The sequence below is a fragment of the Capricornis sumatraensis genome, chromosome 12 (genome assembly GCF_032405125.1).
Source record: "Capricornis sumatraensis isolate serow.1 chromosome 12, serow.2, whole genome shotgun sequence".
NCBI lineage: Eukaryota > Metazoa > Chordata > Mammalia > Artiodactyla > Bovidae > Capricornis > Capricornis sumatraensis.
In genome coordinates, this window is record NC_091080.1 from 82,711,524 (window position 1) to 82,735,148 (window position 23,625).

At 41.8% G+C, this 23,625-nt stretch overlaps 1 protein-coding gene across 3 annotated transcripts in view; it reads left to right on the plus strand.

Annotated features, from left to right (window-relative positions):
- Positions 1-5,753: 5,753 nt before the first annotated feature.
- RAP2A (RAP2A, member of RAS oncogene family) overlaps positions 5,754-23,625 on the plus strand; it is a 36,863-nt gene continuing 18,991 nt past the window's right edge. Inside the window, exons 1-2 of one of the 3 annotated variants that reach the window (XM_068984616.1) lie at positions 5,754-5,888; positions 5,940-6,067. In XM_068984616.1, the coding sequence (XP_068840717.1) occupies positions 5,754-5,888; positions 5,940-6,067 (263 nt within the window). Of the gene's footprint in view, positions 6,068-23,625 lie in introns of all 3 variants that reach the window. The other 2 variants (XM_068984617.1, XM_068984615.1) reach the window with 2 other exon arrangements.

Sequence of the window (23,625 nt, forward strand, 5' to 3'; positions counted from 1 at the left end):
ATCCAGGATATTAGTAGAAAGTGCTCATGAGTGTTTGCTAATCTTTTTAAACATATTTTTGTCTCAAATCCCTAGTACTTTGTATAACAGTTGAGATGTATCTGACTGCGAGATGCAGAAAACCTAACAAACTGAAAAACATAAATGGAAGGACTAGCTGTTTACTTAGCTATGGTCCAAAAGTGGGCATTTACAGTATAGGTTTGACATTTCAATGTTGTCATCAGGATTAGGCTCTTCCTATCTTTCTTCTTAGCCATCCGAAGTATCACAGCCCAAAGATGGTGACCATATACTCACATTTCAACGTGCAAAGCAGAAAGCAAGTGATGTCAAAAATGGGGATGTCAACTTAGTCTTATCAGAATCCCATAAATCCCCCAGTCCAGCATCCTTCTTCCCAGACCAACAGCAGGAACTGAATCATGTGCTTACTTCTGAACTATTAGTAACTGTATACAGGGGGGAAGGTGCTACCTTCAATGATCAATCCTGATTCACCTTTTTTTGTTTCTTCAAAAATAAAGGAAAACTGCAGGATACGCAAGCAACATTGTGCCTGGTCTTCTGTGCTCAATAAATTACACTAGAGTTATGTTCCTCTGGGCTTCCCTGCTGGCTCAGTGGTAAAGAATTCACTTGTCAATGCAGGAGACTCACAAGACAAGGGTGTCATCTCTGGGTTGGGAAGATCCCCTGGAGGAGGTAATGGCAACCCATTCCAGGATTCTTGTCTGGATTATCCCATGGACAGAAGAGCCTGATGGGCTACAGTTCCCATGGCTGCAATGAGTCAGACATGACTGACCACACAGGCACATGTTCCTCTGGACCTTCAAGCTCTTAAGATTCTTCAAGGTTTTTCTTTCTTTTTTTCCTTTCCCTTATATTTTAATCATTAAGCCTTTCCTTCTGGGTTTTTTTTCCCCCCTCTGCTAAAATTGCCTATTCAAAAATTTCTCAACAAAAAGGTGTCTTTCACTGATTTGTTTACATACCCCATTTCTGCATTCTAATTCTTTTCTAAAGTATTGAGACATATCATATTTTCAAAAGAGACACGCATTTATTTTGCCCCTTCCTTCTCACTCTTCATGAATATTTTTGATTCTAACCTGTACTGGAGCCTGGAAGTCCAAGAAAATGTCTTCAGCTCTCTTTATAACTGCCGGGAGCATTTCATAGGTTCTAGATGTATTTGACTTGTCCTTCCCCTTTATGGCTAATCAGAGATACATAGGCTTTTATAGAAAGCAATAGAAATCAGGGTCTTATAGCCAAGAAGCTCTGGTCATTTAAAAATGCCCTCTCACTTGTTTACATTAAATTCATTGCATGCTTGCTTCTTGCTATTGCCAGAAAGTCCCAGAACACAGTGTATTCCCCACTTCATCCCACCTTTTCCAACATCTTTCACAGAAGCAAAGAAAGGAGCTGGGTTTCCATGGTAACACAAGTGTGACAACTGAGGGTATATGGGCATAGGTGAGAGAACTCTCAGATTCAGTGAGGAGAGGAGAAATGAAGTTTCTCTCTCCCTCTCTCTTTTTTTTTCTCCCAGCAGTTCACTTCTGAAGCTAAAGAGATCCTAAAGTGTCAGTGTACACTGTTAAGTTTTCACTAGCATACAGATTTACCACTCTCGGGGAAAATTCAATTTCATTTTATCTCATTTTTATTTCGTGTTTTCCACGAACAAACGAATGGAGATATTTTATTTCTAAAATCACTCTCAGAATAGATAGTTCATGCTAGCGTAGCAATCAACACGATTAAGGGATCAGAAGATACACACCCAATTCCCACCCAAATCTTCAAAATTCTCTCCACATTTCAACATCCTTTCTTACAGCAGCTAATTTTTCAACCAGCATTTCACACTGAGCCTCAAATCAGGTCATGACCAAGACAGAATAAGTAAGAAAATATGATCCTACTTGACATGTTTGTCTGAGTGATTAAAAATCTATCTTTATGGCAGCACTGAGAATAAAACTGAGGCCTGCCATTGTGAGAAATATAAATGAGGTATGACTACTCCAAGAGCCACAGTCTCTACCCTTCTCATCAAGAAAGTCCACACTGATGAAAGAGCAGGGAAAATAACCTGAGAAATGTCCCCTAAAACTTCTCTCTCTATAAGGCTAAGAGGAGTAAATGGGCACTCCATTCATTATTTTTGTGTATGTGACAAATTCTAACAGATGCATTCCAGGTCATAGCTTCTCAACATCTGGGGACCTAAGAAATGAAAACAGTTGCTTAAGGGTACATTCTGGACCCATAATCCCAATGCAAACTTATTTATGTGCTTATTTATTCATTTATTTTCACTGCACCAGGTCTTACTTGCAGTAGGAAGGATCTTTATTTTAACATGCAGGATCTTTAAGCTGTGGCATGTGAACTCTTAGCTGAGGTATGTGAACTCTTAGTGGCAGCACGGGAAATCTAGTTCCCTGACCAGGGATTAATGGAGAAGGAAATGGCAACTTACTCCTGTATTCTTGCCTGGAGATCCCCATGCCAGAGGAGCTTGGCAGGCCATTGTCCATGGGGTCTCAGAGAGTTGGACATGACTGAAATACACACCACCAGGGATTAAAGCCAGGTCCCTTGCATTGTGAGTGCAAAGTCTTAGCCACAGGACCACCAAACAAGTCCCTCAATGAAAATTTCTCAAAAAAAAGACAAAAAAACGTTGCTGGACTTTTATTCCTTGCAAAGTGAATGGTTTTCCAGTTCCGCTGTAATAGAAGGTACTACACAGGAAGTAAAGAACTATACAAAGAGAGAAAGTGTGATGTTTCTTGGCTCTATTTAAACCGCAACATGTCTAGGAACTTATTAACACAATACTCAAGTTGGATATTAAAAGAGACAGTATGTCTATTCTGTGAAAGAAGTAGAGCTCTTACAAAGAAACCACAAAAAGCATGTAAGTTTTACACAATATATGAAAAGTCTAAAAAGCTAATTGACCATTGTATGCACCTACAAAATCATCTTGAAACATGCCTGCCAAAAAAGCTTAGATGTGAAGCTTTATCTCAAACCCATGTGAGCTCTTAATTTTAATTCACCTAGTCACATTACTAGTTTAAGGTGGGATAACAGACCCTCTTTGGCTTCAACTCTCTTGAAACTTTCCTCTTGATTCTTAGTTCTTTTGCAATCTGCCTTCGCTGTTGATTCTGGTGGCTCAAATGTAACTCTCATCTTTTGATATGTAATCAAGAAATAACGACTCATTTATATATTACTACATTTTTTCACAGGACACTTTCCTGCAATTATTTTAAGCACAAACTTGAGGTGTTATACTATACCAAGGTAATGCAAAGGTCAGCTATCCATTTTAAGGTAAGAGAGCGATACAGCTGTTAGGACACTGCTAAATTTGAGTACATCTTTAAAGTAGTTCGATAATTCACGAAAAAAAAGACGATAAAAGAACATGTTTAATTGATTAACACAGACCAAAACCCTCTCTACAAGATGACATCGTGGGGATCAAAAAGGGTGAAGAGGCATACCATGATCAAACTTGCAGTGGTTGCTGTTTAGCCGCTAAGGTGTGTCTGACTCTTTTTGCAATCCCTTGGACTATAGCTCACCAGGGTCCTTTGTCCGTGGGATTTTTCAAGCAAGAATACTGGAGTGGGTTGCCATTTCCTTCTCTAGGGGATCTTACCAACCCAGGGACTGAATTCAGTCTCCTGTGCAAGTCGTATCGCCTGTATTGCTAGGGGATTCTTTACCACTGGAAGCCCCAGATGAAACCTAGAAGTATAGAAATTTGTAATTCCCAAGAAACGTGTACTAGTAATGGATGGGTGTAGACTGGTTACAGAAGGACATAGTTGAAGAACGGTAAACCCAATAACCAGTTATTGCAAAATACAATCCAGGAATACTTAGGAACCTAAGTTCTCCTAAATTTGACTTTATGGATGGGAGAGAATGTGTAATTAGGAGAACAGTAAGTGGCAAAAGTGAGTTGCTAAAAATATTTTAGGAGGCACACCTGGAGAACCCATGCAACTACTGCAGTACGTCTCCCTAACGACTAGAAAATTTCTCACCCTAAAAACAAGATACTGTTCTCTCGATTCATCCCACGATTTAGCCCGCATCCCTCAGCACTATTTCTGTGTGCCTCATTTAGGCAGAATGCCACGGAGACGACATTAAAGCGAAATTCATCACTCTCGCTTGCGATTCAACTCGTTCCTTCGCCAGAATGGGGTGCTGCGACCGCCACCTCAATCAATGACCCCGCCCAAGCCCCACCAGCTCGCCCCTGTCTCCATACTACCAGTCTGTGATGGCAAGAGAATGGCGATTTCTGATTGGCTCAGAGCAAGTCTCCGTCATGCGTGAGCTCACCTATCATTGGCTGGCAGAGCACGCTCAGCCAAGCCGTTAGCGATGGGAGGGCGGAGCCTGCAACTGGACTCCCCCCATTGGCTGGTGGATGGCATCACGTGGTAAAAGGCGGCTCTCCATTGGCCGAGAGTGGCACCACGGGGTCCACAGAGGTGGGCTGGTTGGCTGAGATGGACCCCTAGCTTCCTACTAGGTTGTCCCGGCTGGCTGTTGCTATGAGGTGTCCCTGGGCTTTGGGGCTGTGGCTGAGGTCTCCGCTCTCCCGGTTTTCCAAGCGCCCGTGGTGACTGGGCGTGGGAAGAGCTCGACTTTCTCTCAAGCCAAGAAAAGGGCGGGACTGGGGGAGGTGGGCGGGACTGGGGGAGGTGGGCGGGACCCCCGGCGACGTCACCGGGCGTGGGCCCCGGCTACCGCGGCCTCAGTGCCTTGGGCAGTAAGCTCCCTGGGGCCTCTCACGTCTCCCTGAGTGTCCTGAGGCGTAAAATAAAAGCTTCCTTTCGTGGTGTGCCTGCTTCTCCCTAAAACAAAGAGCCTTCTCGTTATCTTTATAAAAAACCCCTCAGGAATGCTGACGGACCGGGTGGTGTCCAGCCAGGCCCTCGTGCCAGGGTCGCCGTTTGGGCCCTGCCGGTGTCTCTCTTCTCACTCCCCTCTTCAGGTTAAATCTCGGAGACTGCTCTGGCCCCTCCAACAGCCTGTCTCCACCAAAGTCTTGAACTTGGCGTGTTCAGGTAGAAACAGCTCCCGTCGCCGGGTGGAGAACTGCGCATGCTCAGTATGCCCCCTACCCACTGGGTTCGACGGACTGGGGTGTTGTCGGGTGGCCCAGGTGGTTGTTTATCTAAGCCGCCAGCCGAGGATTCCGCGCGGCGCAGAGCCTCCCGGGAGCGCGCGCGCGGCCGGTCGCCTAGGCGACGGGGGCGCAGAGGCGGGGCTGCGCCTCAGGGCCCCGCCCCCCGGGCCTCCAGGCCCCGCCCCCCGGCAGCGCTGCGGCTCCGGCTCGGGAGCGCGCTCCGCCGCCGGGAAGAGCAGCAACCTCGGCGGCGGTGGCGGGAGGGGAGCTGGGCGTGGAGGCGCGAGAGGCGGGGCGGCCGGGCGGGCGGCACTGCGGGCCCGCGGTTCGGGCGGCTCGGGCGGCTCCTTAGCTCCCGCTCCCCGCTCGCCTTCAGTGCCTGCCGGCGCCCGCGGGGCCGCTTTGCAACCTGGCTCGGCCCCTATGCCCAGGGGTGCGCTTACCTCCGCCGGCGCCCGGGGGGCCGCGGGAGTCGGCGGGGCCGGCCGCCGGCGCAGGGTCCGGGCGCGCAGCTAGGCGGGCGTAGGTCTATGTCGCGGGCGGCGGCGGCGGCGGCGGCCGCGGAGGGACGATGCGCGAGTACAAAGTGGTGGTGCTGGGCTCGGGCGGGGTCGGCAAATCCGCCCTGACCGTGCAGTTCGTGACCGGCACCTTCATCGAGAAATACGACCCCACCATCGAGGACTTCTACCGCAAGGAGATCGAGGTGGACTCGTCGCCGTCGGTGCTGGAGATCCTGGACACGGCGGGCACCGAGCAGTTCGCGTCCATGCGGGACCTGTACATCAAGAACGGCCAGGGCTTCATCCTCGTCTACAGCCTCGTCAACCAACAGAGCTTCCAGGACATCAAGCCCATGCGGGACCAGATCATCCGAGTAAAGCGGTGAGAGGGCCGGGGGCGCGGGCAGGGGGCTTCGCCGGTGGGGGCCCCGCAGCCCTCCTGTTCGGGGATCAGAACTCCCTCCCGCGTGCTCTGGGGTGGCCGTGGGCTGGAGGAGCTGTCTAGCGAGACGGCTCTAGGATCATAACGCTTTATCATAATTTTTTTTTTTTTTTACCAGCATCATCCTCATCCTCTTGAATCTCAAATTTGAGTGCTTTGTTTCACAACTCAAATTTGGCATCCCACAAGCACAGCTCTTTGTCTCTTGGTTGTTACTAGTAGCGCTTGTGCAGAACCCCCAAAGCAAAGAAAGTTTAAAACTCGCAGAGGGGAGAGGGGCGGGTTGGTTTCTGCTGGGAAGAGGGCAGCTGGGCAAGTATAGTGGAGACATTTTCAGATTCAACAACAATAAAAAGACCTTTGCAGTTAGATGACAGCAAAAATTGCTCACACATACGTGGTAAACATGTCAAGTCCGAAGGAAAAAGACCTTTCTCATTTCATAGAAGACTGAATGGTGCCAGGGCGTTTGAACAAAAATGAACTCTGCAATTAAGATGAAACTTGAAAGACAGATTATCATATTATTTGAAGACTTGGCTCAGTGGAATCGATAGAGTATATTCTAGTATATAGAAGCACAAATATACCACTCCCGTTAAAGAATGTGACAACTTTTTTTTTCTTTTTTTAGTCTAGCTGCCTTATTCCTCTCAAAAACAAAAAAGAAAGAAAGAAAAGGGGGGAGGGGGAGACATTCCTGAAAATAAAGCAAGTTTCTTCAAAGGTGTGACTCAAATATTAGATAATGTAAAGTTAATGGAAATAAGCACTTTCCTGATAGGAACTCTTTTACTCTAAACTGTGCATTTTGAAAATATGGCTGGTAGCTTAAATGGCTTATAATATTTGTATTCTCTTAAATTGATTATATTTTTTCCTATAATTTCAAGAATCAGAAATGCAATGTCTCAGTTCCAAGTTTTGGCAAATTTTTCTAATTACTAGTTAAGTGCACATTACTGCTTTGTCTGATTCTTATTATTAATAATTGCTAATAATTTTGATCTAGTGTAATTTTGTTTTTCTTACCCAATTCTACCTATAACCCTAAATTAATAGACATTGGCTGAAAGCTAGCTGTAAGTGTACTGTAGACGTAATCTCATTTTTAGCCAAGTTGAATCAACTCATTTTGAAAGAGCAAATACCAAGTCATGTGCCCTCAGGGGTTGTTCAAAAATTCATTACAAGAAGCAGATTTTTGATGCCACATATGAGATCAAAGGGGAAGCCCTCTCCTTAAGTGCCCCCCGACCTTTAACTCATTGAATATGCACCTTAATAGGTAAATTAAAATTTTGTATATTACTTCCATTAAATTTCAAACTAGAATAAAGTGAATATTTTTATGGTCTCTGATGATGTTCTAAGATCTGTGAATCTGATAGCTTTTTTTTTTTTTTTAACTTCTTCAGTATCATTTTCTTAAAGTTAATTGCTATAGTTAACATAGGAATACTTTGGGTGTTAAAGTATATGATATTAAGAGGCTCAAATCTTTAACACTTCCCCTGGTCTATTAACAACAACAAAAAATCCCTAGAGGACAGGGCAATCAAACACATTGTCACATGTCAATCTTAGGCTGTATACATATATCACATTAAAGTAAATGCCCCAACTGCTCCACTCTTTGCATTTACATACATACAGATAATACATACATTGATAAAGTCACATGCCCAGTGCAAACTTCTTGACAGGAGCCTAGGGGATAGAATAGGGCAAAATGTCATTGGATAGTATAGTTCACAGGATTTTGTAGTTTCTCTTGGTATATTTGAGATCACCAGTAATGAGTTAGTCTGAACTTAGTGTACTGGAACAATTTATTTGTTTGCAGTATGACCCAGGAAGAAAAAAAGTAAAACTCCACTTGCCCTGATGTCATTTTACTCACTTGTCTTAGTTCCTGATGTAAAAGGTTGAAAAAAATCAGCTGATGTGGAGTTCATAAGCTCAAGATAATTGTCTGTAAGAACCACTTGGGCCTATCTGTGTCCTGATATTTTTTTTACCTCACCCTAACCTCATTATCTGGCCTCCCAGCCTATAGCATATTTTAAACAATATTGAAAGAAAGAATCTGTGTATTTTATGTATATTATAATACAGTATCTGTTATGCATATATTATGCTAGAGCAGGCATTCAGTGTATTGATTCTTTAACTTTTCCCACTTAAAGAATAAAATGTGATTTTCAAATAAGTGCATTTTCTATTCTTTTTGAGGATCAATTTTTAAGCAGTTGCTGTAGGAGGTATTTGTAGTTGCTCTTTCCCCTCTGCCAGTTAGCTGCTTTACATATTACATACAACAGTTGTTTGAGGACGTTTAATATCACCGTAATGCTGATGACATAAGTGAAATGTAGAGAGGGTTGATATTTTTTGCCAAAAACTAGTCACTGGTGGAGGGGATATTTAAACCAAATCTGCATGAATCCATGTACTCTTCTCTTCCTCTACACCAGGCTGCCTTTGAACTTGGCATTTACTGACAGATTGAATTATGCAGCCTTTCGTCTACGGCAATACTGTTCAATTCAAATATAATTGTGGGCCACATGTGTAGTTTTGAAATGTCTAGTAGCTGAATTTTTTTTTAAATATGTGAAACAGGTAAAATTAATTTTAATAATAAATTTTATTTAACCCATTCTAAAATATTGTCATTTCAACATCTAATCAGTATTCAAGAATTGAGGTATTTTCATCATTTTCTTTTGCATACTAAATTTTCAAAACTTGGGGTTCTGTTTATACTTACTGCACATTTCAGTATTTATACAGTATTATTGCTGTATTTCAGTTGCTCGGCAGCCACACCTGGCTCCAAGGCTAACATATGGGACAGTGCAGGTCTAAGGTGTAAATATTTTGGGAAAACACTTGCTTCTCTAAGCTCCAGCTTCCATGTTGTGAATTAAGAGTATGGCACGCACCTCTCAAAGAATCTGTCTGCAGTGCTGGAGACCCAGGTTCGATCCCTGGGTCAGGAAGATCCCCTGGAGAAGGAAATGGCAACCCACTCCAGTATTTCTGCCTGGAGAATCCCATGGACAGAGGAGCCTGGTAGGCTACAGCCCATGGGGTCGCAAAGAGCTGGACACCACTAAGCGACTAACACACACACGCGCATGCACCTCTCAGAGGTCTTTGTTAGTATTAAATGAGGTAATACATTTTAAGGTATCCAGCGCAATACCTTGAACATAAAAATGCCAGCTGTTATTTAACTTTGTCTCCTTGTCTGCTTAAATGTTATTTTAGAGAAAATAAATTTGTGGCTGCATTTTGAAATTCATTACCTAGTATAGACTAGTAAAGTGTTAGTCACTCAGTTATGTCTGACTCTGCGTCCCCATAGATTGTAGCCCCCCATTCTCCTCTACCCATGGGATCTCCCAGACAAGAATACTGGAGTGGGGAGCTATTCCCTTCTTCAGGGGAATCAACCTGACCCAGGGATTGAACCTGGGTCTCCTGCCATTGCAGACAGATTCTCTACCATGTGAGCCACCAGGGAAGCCCAAGATGATACTAAAAAAGTGATAGTGATGAAAACAATCCTTGGAAAAAATTTTTTGGTATTCTTTTAAAATATTTTCGCTTATTAAGGATCTTGCAGGAAAAGGCCACAGAATGGACATGTAACTTTTACTGTACCATCTATGCGTGGGCAACAGTGAAATGGAGCATGTCACTGGATTGTTCTTGTATTGAGTGTTGCTTCTAGAAAATATAAAAGTGTCTATCAGTTCAGTTTAGTCGCTCAGTTGTGTCCAACTCTTTGCAACCCCATGGATTGCAGCACACCAGGCCTCCCTCTCCATCACCTGGAGCCTACTCAAACTCATATCCATTGTGTCAGTGATGTCATCCAACCATCTCATCCTCTGTTGTCCCCTCTTCCTCTTGAGTTCATTCTTTCCCAGCATTAGGGTCTTTTCTAATGAGTCAGTTCTTTGCATCAAATGGCCAAAGTATTGGAGTTTCAGCTTCAGCATCAGTCCTTCCAATGAATATTCGGGACTGATTTCCTTTAGGATGGACTGGTTGGATCTCCTTGCAGTCCAAGGGACTCTCAAGAGTCTTCTCCAACACCACAGTTCAAAAGCATCAATTCTTCAGTGCTCAGCTTTCTTTATAGTCCAACTCTCACATCCATACATGACTACTGGAAAAAGAGTAGTCATAGGTTCATGGATATTCATACACAGATTTCCCATGCCCCATCTGAAAGGAGAGCATTCCTATGAAACCTTTCCTAAGCCACAATGGCATAAAGCAAAGAAGTGGTTACCTTAGGACACATCGTGCTTACAGATACACACACAAAAATCTAGGTAAAGCTCAGATGTGCACAGACACAGTTCAAAGCTGTGGCAGCTTGATGCTGAGATGCTGAGTGGTTCCTGGGGAGGGAGCTTGCGGGTGCCTCTCTCCTTGATAGGGTAGTGCTACTTCTTAGCTGCTCACATCAAACCAAATGCTGAACGCCATTTTCATTTTTCACTTTTAAAAGCAAAAATCATCAAAAACAGGTACTAACAGAGGTCTTTTATAAACGCGAAGTGGCATAAAGCAACTTTGGAAAAGCACAGGACATTTGGAAAGTGCATACACAAGTTCCTATCCAAGCCTAGCGGGCCAACTAAATGATGGGTTTTATAAATTCCCGTGCTTTCTTTTTTTGAAATTGACTTTGGATGAGATCAAACACATAGGGAAGAGTGGCGGGGATATAGAATATATTTCAGTTGAAATAAAACTCGAATTCTTTCTAACGTCATGGGTGCTTGTCCCATTCCTCCCAGGGTAAGCTGTGGTCCTGACTTGAACTATCTTGGAACATGCTCTCCAAGGCTTGTCTTAAGATAAAGCCCAGAAATCCTCCCCATGACCAGGCTCAGCATGCTCTCATCCTTCCTGGCCTTTCCAGCTTCACCTCTGGCAACCTTCCTCGCCCCTTGCATTTGAGTACCCAGACCTCCTTTTAGGTCCTTTTAGTTCCTCAAAATTGCCTGTCTTCTGGGCATTCCTTCTACATGTAGAAATCACCTGCCTTTTGCAGTTAAATCCTCCTCTTGGTGGTTGTAGTTTTTTAGTCGCGGAGTCATATCCGACTCTTTGCAACCCTATGGACTGTAGCCTGCCAGGCCCTGCTGTCCGTGGGATTTCCCAGGCAAAAATACTGGAGTGGGTTGCCATTTCATTCTCCATGAGATCTTCCCGACCCAGGGATTGAATCTGTATCTCCTGGTGGCTCAGACAGTAAAGAATCTGTCTGCAATGCAGGAGACCCGGGTTCCATCCCTGGGTTAGGAAGATACCCTGGAGGAGCAAATGGCTACCCACTCCAGTATTCTTGCCTGGAGAATTCCAAAGACAGAGGAACCTGGCAGGCTACAGTCCGTGGGGTAGCAAAGAGTCGGATATGATTGAATCACTAACACACACATAAAAGATTTCCTCCTCAGGGAAGCCTTCCTCATCTTCCCAAATTGAATTTCCTCCTTCCCGTCTTCCCACACTATACTGACTTCATGCCGCACCCCTTCCCTCAACCACACATATTTCAGACATCAGTGGTACCCTGTGCTTCCCCTCTTCTGGTAGTGCTCATCAAAGTTTAAATATTTGGGTGATACTTAAGTACAATCAGTCTTTCTTATTAAACTCTAATCCCATGTGGCTAGCACAGCTCCTGGCACTTAGGAAACAATCAAGAAAAATATATTGAAAAAATTCAGTGTTCAAAAAAAGAATTACTTTAGTGGCCTCAGTTTCCCCAAGCATTTGAATTTTACAGAGAGAGGAAGTGATTCTTTAAAGCCCATTTTGTAGCTGGAGTAGACAGTCTCCCTTCAACTCTTAACATTCTAAGAGAATACTTCTATCTGCTTAGGGCAACCAGAAAAGAGGTAGTTTAATAAGAACCTTAACGAATTAGGAACATGACGTCGTCCAGATGGAGAACACGGCATGGGAAATGCATAGGGGGTTTTGTTCAGGTCCTTAGTCGTGTCCCATTCTTTGCGACCCCATGGACTGCAGCATGCCAGGCTTCCCTATCCTTCGGTATCTCCCATAGTTTGCTCAAACTCATGTCCATTGAATTGGCAATGCCGTCCAACCATCCCATCTTCTGTCATCCCCTTCTCCTGCCTTCAGTCTTTCCCAGCATCAGGGTCTTTTCCAATGACTCAGCTCCTTGCATCACATGGCCAAAGTATTGGAGCTTCAGCTTCAGCATCAGTCCTTCCAATGAATATTCAGGACTGATTTCCTTTAGGATTGGCTGATTTGATATCCTTGGAGTCCAAGGGACTCTCAAGAGTCTTCTCCAGCACCACAGTTCAAAAGCATCAATTTTTAGGCGCTCAACCTTCTTTATAGTCCAGCTCTCACATCCATACATGTCTCTCACATCCAAACCATAGCTTTGACTAGATGGACCTTTGTTGATAAAGTAATATCTCTGCTTTTTAATATGCTGTCTAGGTTTGTCATAGGTTTCCTTCCAAGGAACAAGCATGTTTTGATTTCATGGCTGTAGTCACAGTCCACAGTGATTTTGGAGCCCAAGAAAAGTTGTTTCTGTTTCCATTTTTCCCCATCTATTTGCCATCAAGTGATGGGACCAGATGCCATGATCTTAGTTTTTTGAATGTTGAGTTTTAAGACATCTTTTCACTCTCCTCTTTCACCTTCATCAAGAGGCATTTTAGTTCCTCTTTGTTGACGGTTAAGTAGACCAGATTAGCTAAACCAGGAATTTATATAAAGTGTGAGAGGAGGTAAGGCTAAATATTAATATGCAAAGCTGAATTACAGAAGGTTAAAGACTTTCGGACTTGATCTTGTAGTCAAGGAGCATGATCAAGATTCTTGCTGAAATGGTAATATGGTGATGATATGATAGATTCTGGCTTAGTGATAATAGACCAGAGTCAGAAGGAAGAGTTGTAAGATTTTGTCAGAATCTCATATAAAGATTCTGAGTTAGCACAGTGTCTGTCGGAACAGAAAGGAAAGAATGGATGCAAACAATGTGAATTAATCAAACTTGGGGGAGAGACGAGGGAAAGGTCAAAAGTAACCTTCACATTCTGAACATGAGCGAATAGGATTAGGGAGGAATAGCGGCAGGAGATGTTTTCACCTTTGGAGATGGTGATCATCCAGATAGATGCACCTAATAAGCAATTAGGATATTGGAATAAAGCCTGAAAGGTCAGTTTATGTATGAATAAATACAGAGACTCGAGATCATCATAATTCAGACTTGGAGAGTAGACAAGACCTTCTGGATAGAGTATAGCGAGACAGAAGTGGGTGGTCAGTAATAGAAAATAAAATGTACATGGCCAAGGATAGAACTTGAGAATTGCAAGTTACCTAGGGGAGACTTTGTTACGTTAGAAGAAATGGCGTGTTTTAAGACTGGGAAAAAGAACTGGGGAAAGGGGTGGTTAATATGTACTACCCAAGTGAGTGAGTGACTTTTTTTTTTTTTTTTTCACTATTCTTATTTATATTTCTCTATCATTTGAGAGATCACTTTTAAGTGACCAGCTGGTTGTTTGCCCTTTTTCTTTTCACAGCAAGTTGCCAAAAAGCCTGGTCTACGGTAGAGATGGATTGCCAATTGCTAAAGCATAGATCTTGACCCGCAGTAATTTGGCGCATAGAGCTAAAACCAGGAAATACATCCAGTGCTGTTTGTCCCGATAAATGATTTCTGGAGTCTGCCACCAACTCCTTCTTCCCCAAACACTACCTTGCCTGGTTTGATCCCTCCGAAAACCAAAATTGTAATTGAGAGCTCCTCCAAGGTACAGAGCCTAATAGATATGAGTCATCTTTTTACAGCCCAGAGTTTTTTTTTTCCCCCCGAAAGGGGAACTTGGTTTGACTGCAATGTAAAATTAGAGTAAATTACAGTAGAGTTGGGTTCTTTTTACCATCCCAGGATTAGAATTTTTTGAGTTCACTTTGTAGATGATGTCCCTTCAGCTCAGCTTTCTGGGAATACCTCTGTCTAGTTAGCACGATAAGGGAAAAAGTAGTTTGCTATGAATCGTAAAGAATCAGCAGCCTGTGACTTGCAAATCTTAATCTAGTTAAGGTTTTGTAATCATCGTATCAATAAAATCTCTAATCAGGGGAATCATTACAGTTTCTTTTTAAAGGTAGAGAGGGCAAAAATGAATTTAGCCAGCCATCCATGCCACTGCACACAGATGAAAGATATAAGCCCTCCCCAAATGGATAAATCCTCTGGCAAATGGAACAGATGGATGATTCGAAAGCAATCTGACCGGCCACTGAAATGAGAAGTCTTCAGGCAGGCAGAGGACACTGACCTTCTAACTCTCCTTTAGGAAAAAGCCAATAATTGATAAACGTTAAGGAGTAGGAACTAGTAAGATATGTCTGGATGACAAAACCAACAGGAAAAGCCACGACAGCTGGGATCTTTCTAAGTTTCCCAGTAACACTACCCTTGAGTGGTCTAATTGTATGACATCTTTTCAGAAATTATACATGGCACATTAAGGTACATACATTAGATATTCATACATATTTCTAAGCAGTGATCTTTACATAACACCAGGCATACCACGCTTCAGGAGGTTTTTTCCCAAGGATAACTTTTCCTTCCTATGGTTTCTCTCTCAGTCATCGTCTCTGGAACCTGAACCCCTGGGGAAAGAAGGGTGGCTCCCATTCCAGGCTTTCCTCTGGCCCTGTTGGGGCTTCCCCCTTTCTCTCCATCTGTTCTTACCTACTGTTTCCTCATGTCCTTATGTTTTTCTGGCCTATAGTATAAAATGTACCCCACATTTGTGGGGAAAAATATTTGAGTTTGAATGAGTAGACTTTAACCCAAGATAAAACTGTTGGAGACGGAATAATTGCAGAAGTTAAAATGAAGAGAGTGGATTTCTCTAGGAAATGGCTTATGAAATATTAATGCCGTACAGAAATCTACCATGTAGATATTTGCCTTTTTATTTGTAACTTCGACAGTTGTGAAAGTGAAAGTCGCTCAGTTGCGTCCGACTCTTTGCAACCCCATGGCCTATACAGTCCATGGGATTCTCCAGGCCAGAATACTGGAGTGGGGAGCCTTTCCCTTCTCCAGAGGATCTTCCCAACCCAGGGATCCAACCCAGGGCTTCTGCATTGCAGGAGGATTTTTTTTTTTTTTTTACCAGCTAAGTCACAAGGGAAGCCCAAGAAAACTGGAGTGGGTAGCCTATCCCTTCTCCAGCGGATCTTCCCTACCTAGGAATCGAACCAGGGTCTCCTGCATTGCAGGCCGATTCTTTACCAACTGAGCTATCAGGGAAGCCCTTTGACTGCTGTGGTTCATTAAATTAAAAGTCATTCTCAGCCTGACAGAAAAATTTCTTAAACACACTTTTATGGTTTATCAGATCTAGCGTTTTAGTACAATGATATCAATAATGACAATGCTGTGATTTTAGACATCTGCATTTCAGTAAAGTATATAAGTAAAATATATTGATAAGATTTAAGGTTATCAAAATATATTAAAACATATTTTGATAACCTTAAAGATTAAACCTTCTAAGATTTTGACATGGTGTATACTATTGAATGGGCTTTCCTGGTGGTTCAGATGGTTAAAAGAATCTGCCCGCAATGCAGGACACCTGGCTCCAGTCCCTGGGTTGGAAAGATCCCCTGGAGGAGGGCATGGCAACTCCAATATTCTTGCCTAGAGAATTCCATGGACAGAGGAGCCTGGTGCACTACAGTCCATGGGGTGGCAAAGAGTCAGATATGATTGAGCAACTCACACACACACAGAGTACTAAATACTGTTTAAATTATACTTCTAAAAGATTGAAACCTCTTTGGAAATGTCTGACCTAATATTTCAGCTACTTCACCTTTTATTCTTGTAGGAAAAACTCTAATAAAAAACAGACACCTATATTAGCCTGATTTTTAATAAATTTCAGTTTAAATTAAAGGTCACCACTATAAAATGTTTTTTTTTTTTTTTTTCCCAGCATGTGAGTCAGAATAAGGTTATTGGTTATCTGAATCAAATGTCAGCAGCATATTATATTGAAGACATGGTTTGGGAGATCTAGTAACAGAACAGCATTGGGATTCTTTGCAGTTTGATGTATTTCATTACTTAGTGTTGGAAATGAACTTATCATACAGTGCTGAACTCTATCTGAATAAGCTGTTTGAAACAGATTGCAGCATGTGAATAAAGTATACTTGTAAATTACACATTCTTTAAATCAAAATGCTGAAATGTATTCACTGGTCACATTGGATGGATTGTTGGTTTTGTTTTGTGTTTTGTTTTGGAAACAAATCAGATTGGTATTTTATGGGGAAGTATGCTGATTAATGATTCTGTGGGTTTTTAAAGTTTATTCTTATTGAGATAATTGACATATACATTGTAATAGTTGTAGGGTTTTTTTCACTCAGTAAAATTACCCAGGACAAAACCATTGTAAAGCTTTAACTTAAAATATTTAGAAGTTATTTCTCATAAAATATAATGATTTGATACACATATATACTACAAAACAATCACCACAGTAAGTTTAGTTAACATCTGTCACCACACATAGGTAGAATTTGTGTGTGCTGACAACTTTCATGGTTTACTCCCTTCAGTTCAGTTCAGTTGCTCAGTCGTGTCCAACTCTTTGCGACCCCATGAACTGCAGCACGCCAGGCCTCCCTGTCCATCACCAACTCCCAGAGTTCACTCAGACTCGCATCCATCGAGTCAGTGATGCCATCCAGCCATCTCATCCTCTGTCGTCCCCTTTTCCTCCTGCCCCCAATCCCTCCCAGCATCAGAGTCTTTTCCAATGAGTCAACTCTTCGCATGAGGTGGCCAAAGTACTGGAATTTCAGCTTTAGCATCATTCCTTCCAAAGAAATCCCAGGGTTGATCTCCTTCAGAATGGACTGGTTGGATGTCCTTGCAGTCCAAGGGACTCCCAAGAGTCTTCTCCAACACCACAGTTCAAAAGCATCAGTTCTTCGGCGCTCAGCCTTCTTCACAGTCCAACTCTCACATCCATACATGACTACTGGAAAAACCATAGCCTTGACTAGACGGACCTTAATCGGCAAAGTAATGTCTCTGCTTCTTAATATGCTGTCTAGGTTGGTCATAACTTTTCTTCCAAGGAGTAAGCATCTTTTAATTTCATGGCTGCAGTCACCATCTGCAGTGATTTTGGAGCCCATAAAAATAAAGTCTGACCCTGTTTCCACTGTTTCCCCATCTATTTGCCATGAAGTGATGGGACCGGATGCCATGATCTTCGTTTTCTGAATGTTGAGCTTTAAGCCAACTTTTTCACTCTTCTCTTTCACTTTCATCAAGAGGCTTTTTAGTTCCTCTTCACTTTCTGCCATAAGGGTGGTGTCATCTGCATATCTGAGGTTATTTGCATTTCTCCCGGAAATCTTGATTCCAGCGTGTGCTTCTTCCAGTCCAGCGTTTCTCATTATGTACTCTGCATATAAGTTAAATAAGCAGGGTGACAGTATGCAGCCTTGATGTACTCCTTTTCCTATTTGGAACCAGTCTGTTGTTCCATGTCCAGTTATAACTCTTGCTTCCTGACCTGCATTTAGGTTTCTTGCAGCTCTCAAATATCCAATACAGTATTATTACCATGCTGTACCTTACCTCCCCAGGGCTTACTTATTAGTTATTTTATAACTGGTAGCGTATACCTTTTTTTTTTTAACCACCTTCGCCCATTAACCACCCTCCCTCTGTTCTCTGTATCTTTGAGTTCAGTTTTGTGGTTTATTTGTTTCTTTTAAGATTCTCTATGTAAGTAAAATTATACAGTATCTGTCTTTTTCTGCCTGACTTATTTCACTTTGCAGAATACTCTTAAGTTCTATCCCATATTGTCTCAAATGGCAGGATTTCCTTTTGTTGTTTTTCTTATGGTTTAGTAATGTTCTGTTTTGTGTATATGCCTCATTTCCTTTATCAGCCTGTCCATCAGTGGATGCTTAGGCTGTCTCCATGTCTTGGCTCTTGTAAATAATGTGGCAGTGAACTTGAGGGTGCATGTATCTCTTCGAAATAGTGATTTTGTTTTCTTCAGATGTAAATGTCCAAATGTGGCATCGCTAGATCGTATGATAGTTCTCTTTTAAATTTTTTGAGGAGCTTCCATACTGTTCTCCATGGTGGCTGTGCCAGTTTACATCCCTGCCCACTGTGCACAGAGGTTCTGTCTTCTCCACATTCTCAACAACACTTGTTTTTTGTGTTCTGGGTGATAGTCACTCTAACAGGTGATCATCTCATTGTGACTTTGATATGTCCTTCCCTGATTAGCAGTGTTGAGCACGTTTACATACCTGTAAAGTACTTGTTGGTCATCTGTATGTCTCCTTCAGAAAAATGTCTGTTCAGATGCTCTTCCCATTTTTTAATTGGATTTTTTTTTCTATTGAGTTGTATGAGTCCCTCTTATATTTTGGGTATTAATCCCTTATAAGGTATATGATCTGTAAATGTTCTCTTCCATTCTGTAGATTGCCTTCTCGTTTGGTTGATGGTTTCCTTTGCTGTGCAGAAGCTTTTTAGTTTGATGTAGTCCCACTCTTTTTTATTTGTTTTGTTGCCTTCACTTTTTATGTCAAATCCAAAAACTTATTCCCAAGACCAGTGTCAAACAGCTTACCACCCTATGTTTTCTTTTAGGAGTTTTATGGTTTTAGGTTTTGTGTTTAAATCCATTTTGAGTTGATTTTTGTTTGAGATGGAAGATAATACTCCAGTTCTATTCCCAAACAGGCAGCTGTCCAATTTTCCCAGCACCAGTTCCTAAAGAAACTGTTCGTTCCCATTGGATATTCTTGGCTGCTTTGTTGTGAAGTAGTAGATTGTATACGTACGGGCATTCTTTAGTCTGTTCCATTGATATATTAATATATGTCTTGTTTTTATGTTGGTACCATACTGTTTTGATTTCTGTAGCTTTGTAATATAGTTTGGAATCAAGAAGTGTGATGGCCTCTGCTTGGTTCTTCTTTCTCAAGATTCCTTTGGCTATTTGAGGTCTTTTGTAATTCCATACAATTTTAGAATTGTTTATTATATTTATATGGAAAATGCCATTGGAGTTTTGATAGAGATTGAATTGAATCTGTAGACTGCTTTGGGTAGTATGGACATTTTAACAATAATCTTCTAGGCCTTGAGTACAGAACCATCTTAGATTTTCCTTCATTTTCTCTCATCAATGTCTTATTTTTTAAAATTGTTATTGTCTGTCAAAAAGAATATTTTTAAAGAAACTATCTACTTCTTTGTATTCAGTCAGCAGTGAGGGGCTTTTACATTTTCTTAAATCATGGCTCTCGGAAATACATTTTACAGTGCACATACAGATATAAATATGTATAACTGAAACCAAAATTTCATGAAACAAGAGTTACACTTGCTGTGTTGCTATTATTACAGTTTCTGTATAATTCTTTTCTTAACTTCGTTGTTTATAAGTGTTCCTCTTGATCCACTAAATTGATCTCATCACACACAATTTGAAAACTGCTATTGTGGAACATTTTTCTCTAAGAAAAATAAATGGAACTATCTCTTTCATAGTTTGAAACAACTTTTATCTTCTCTTCCCGCTTTTCCATTTTCCAGCAATGCTGTATAAATGCTCTAAAAGTGAAATGAATTTAAATGCAGCCTCTGTTACAGAAAAAGAAACCATTTGGTCAAGGATCAAAAAGATACAGGAAGTGTATCTTTTGAGGAAGCATTTGTTACTGTTTGTTGGGCAGATTACAATTACGAGGACTTGTTTCTCCTGTAGTTTTGTTTGTCCTGATAAGGTAGGATAGCTCCGGCCCTGTGCAGTGTAGAACAGAGAATGGGACGTTGCAGTAGGATTTCAACCAGAATGCATGTTCATTACCACAACAGGTTGCTGGGGAGACTGATCTTTATAAGAGGCTTGCTCCATCTCTCCAAGATGATATTGATTCAGCTCTGCCTTTAAGACAGTAAAAATAGATGAAGATGACCATAATTATAGCTATCTTAAAATCACTTAGTAAAATTACCCCAGAGAAACATTATAAACCTTTACTTAAAACACTTAAGAGTTGTTTTTCATGCTTTTCTTGGAACAGCCCTTAAAAATTAATAATTCAAATGTGGAAATCCTACATCCTGTTAATAATTCAGTACATCTTAATATTTTCTTCTTACCAGATGTCTTTACATCTTTCTGCAAATAAAGGCTTAGAGTGTTTTTCTCGCATTTTGGGTGGAAATTTTTATTTTGTTCATAATTCTAAATATATGTGTTCTTAGGTGTCCAATGAATGTAACAAATATACTGTGTTTATTGTAGTTGTTAATCTTACTGAATTAAAAACTAATTCCGTTTTTAATTTTATCGTATGTAATGATCAGATTTTACCTGTGAAGACCATAAGGGTTTAATCTGGTTAAAGCTGAGCTTCAGTACTTACTGGTTATGTTATGAGGAGCGAGTTAGCATTCTCTGCATCTCAACTTCCTCATCTGGAATATAGCTCTAATAAAATAACTGATGAGGTAATGAATATAAACTTTCTTTGCTTTGATTCAGTTCCTCAGTCACATCTGACTCTTTGCGACCCCATGGACTGCAGCACGCCAGGCTTCCCTGTCCGTCACCAACTCCCAGAGCTTGCTCAAACTCATGTCCATCGAGTCAGTGAGGCCACCCAACCATCTCATCCTCTGTCGTCCCCTTCTCCTCCCACCTTCAATCTTTCCCGGCATCGTGGTCTTTTCCATTGAGTCAGTTCTTCGCATCAGGTGGCCAGAGTGTCGGAGCTTCAGCTTCTCGATGAAGCGACGTGGCACACAGCACAGTCTAGAACTGCATTTCCATTTCGCCGCTGATTTCTCCTCCATGCCTGAAGTGCTCATCCAGCGTGTGCTACAGACCTTACAGGCCTGAGGGCTTGGTGTGTTTGTCTTCCACAGGACTCTGTTGCCTGTAAGTCGTGACAGTATGATTTTGGATTCACAGAGAATTGTGATTTGTGTGTGTGTGTGTGTGTGTGTGTGTCACTCAGTCATGTCCAACTCTTTGCGACCCCATGGACTGTAGCCTGCCAGGCTTCTCTGTCCATGGAATTCTCCAGGCAAGAATACTGGAGTAGGGTGCCATTTCCTTCTCCATTTTTTTTTTAGTACTTGTATGTAAAATGTAAAAATACTTCATAGGAAATGATCAGACATATAGAAAGTATTTGTTAAATAACATTTCTTTTTTAAAAAGTTGACAATCAGTGATAATAGACCTTGTGTGAAAGCCAAAACTGTGCCTGGGGTAGAAATAATTTTAATAGTATTTATGGCTGGTTACATATAACTACGTCTGTATAGATGCGTGTGTGTATATATATATATATATATATATGGAGAGAGAGAGAGAGAGAAGGAGGGGGCAATGAAGGGAAATACGTTGACAGAGCTTTTTAATAAATTGATTCTAGAAATCTTGTCTTTGCATAAAAGTCATCACTGTCAACATCAAATACTATGGTTTAAAGGATTTTATTTGCATAACATTGCCCTGGGCGTTATGCAGAATAAGTACAAGATTCTATCTTCATCCATCTGGTGTGTCAACATGTACTGCAAATGAATATATGTTTGACAGTGTTGAGTTTATTATATATGGAGAGAGAGACAGAATACATTTTTTTTTTTTTTGGAACAGTTTTATTTCTAAGTTTTAAAGTATTATTCCACCAAACACATTGCTTTTACTAGACCACTTTTTCAAAGGAAGCTTTTGGGGAGTACAATTCCCCCCCCCCCCACTTCTTATTGTAACTCACCCACAGCACTATATAAGTTTAAAGTGTACGGCATAATGATTTGACTCAGGTACATCGTGAAATGATCATCACAGGAGGTTCAGTGAACATTCATCATCTCATACAGATGCAACATTAAAGAAACAGGAAAAAAAGATTTTTTTTTCCTTGCGGTGAGACTTTTAGAATTTACTCTCTTAACAACTTTCACTGATAACATACAGCAGTCCTGTTGGTATAATGAGGGGCTAGATGCTCCCTGTTAAGATAGGTGCATACTACATGAACACTAACTAGAAAGTTAAGGTGATTTTTAAGTTTTATTTTAGAGGAGCTAGAGATGAGAAGGCGATGGCACCCCACTCCAGTACTCTTGCCTGGAAAATCCCATGGACAGAGGAGCCTGGTGGGCTACAGTCCATGGGGTCTTGAAGAGTTGGACACGACTGAGCAACTTCACTTTCACTTTTCACTTTGATGCATTGGAGAAGGAAATGGCAACCCACTCCAGTGTTCTTGCCTGGAGAATCCCAGGAATGGGGGAGCCTGGTGGGCTGCTGTCTATGGGGTTGCACAGAGTCGGACACGACTGAAGCGACTTAGCAGTAGCAGAGATGAGAAAATAACATCTCGATGATTTATCGTTTATGCGTAATACTAATGACACAGAACTTGTTTCAGTGGCCTTACATTAAAGAGCTGTAATGCTTGCATGAACTCTACCTGTTCTTGCTCTCAAGCGGCCATTAACCAGCTTGGCATACTGCTGTCCTCAGAGGGGAAGGACGTAAACACTGTCGGGTGGTAGGTAGGACGCCTCCCAGAGCTACATCCATCTGAAAAGGCCACTCTTGATGTTTATTCCTCAGGGTATACTGAGCACATCATCTGGTTTTACTAAATGAAATAGTTGAACATTTATGGAGGAAGGACTGTTTGGGGAAGGCGAGTGGTTCTGTTGCTCCCATCAGCACATGCTGTTGAAATCACAAATCCTAAAGCTTTTGGAGGGGAAGGGGACAACAGAGGATGAGGTGGTTGGATGGCATCACCGACTCGATGGACATGAGTTTGGGTAAACTCCGGGAGTTGGTGATGGACAGGGAGGCCTGGCGTGGTGTGGTCCACGGGGTTGCAAAGAGTCGGACAAGACTAAGCGACTGAACTGAACTGAACTGAAAGCTTTTGTACACCATACTGATTGACTTCTAACAACCCCATGAATATTTCCCTTTGAATGAGTACCACCACTTTAATCTGTTCCCTTTTCTCCAAAGGTGACCCAATGCATCTTTACCTGGGACAGTTCAGGTTTATGCCTGTTGCCTTGGCACATTTGTTTATGGTGTCCCTTTCCCTCTGAAAAGCATCTCTTGGCAGTAAATTATATAGTCCCTCTAGACTCTTACCTTAAGTTCTCTGTTTTTAGAATCATGACAATTACAGCTCGGTTTTTCACATGTATTTTTGAAATACCCAGTCTGTATAAACAATTTCTTTGACTTGACCACCATCCTTCTGTATTATATTTCTTAACTTGGGGCAGCAGATCCTCATGAACTGGGAATTCAGTTTAAAGAATGACATCTTCTTTACAAAACATCCTAGAC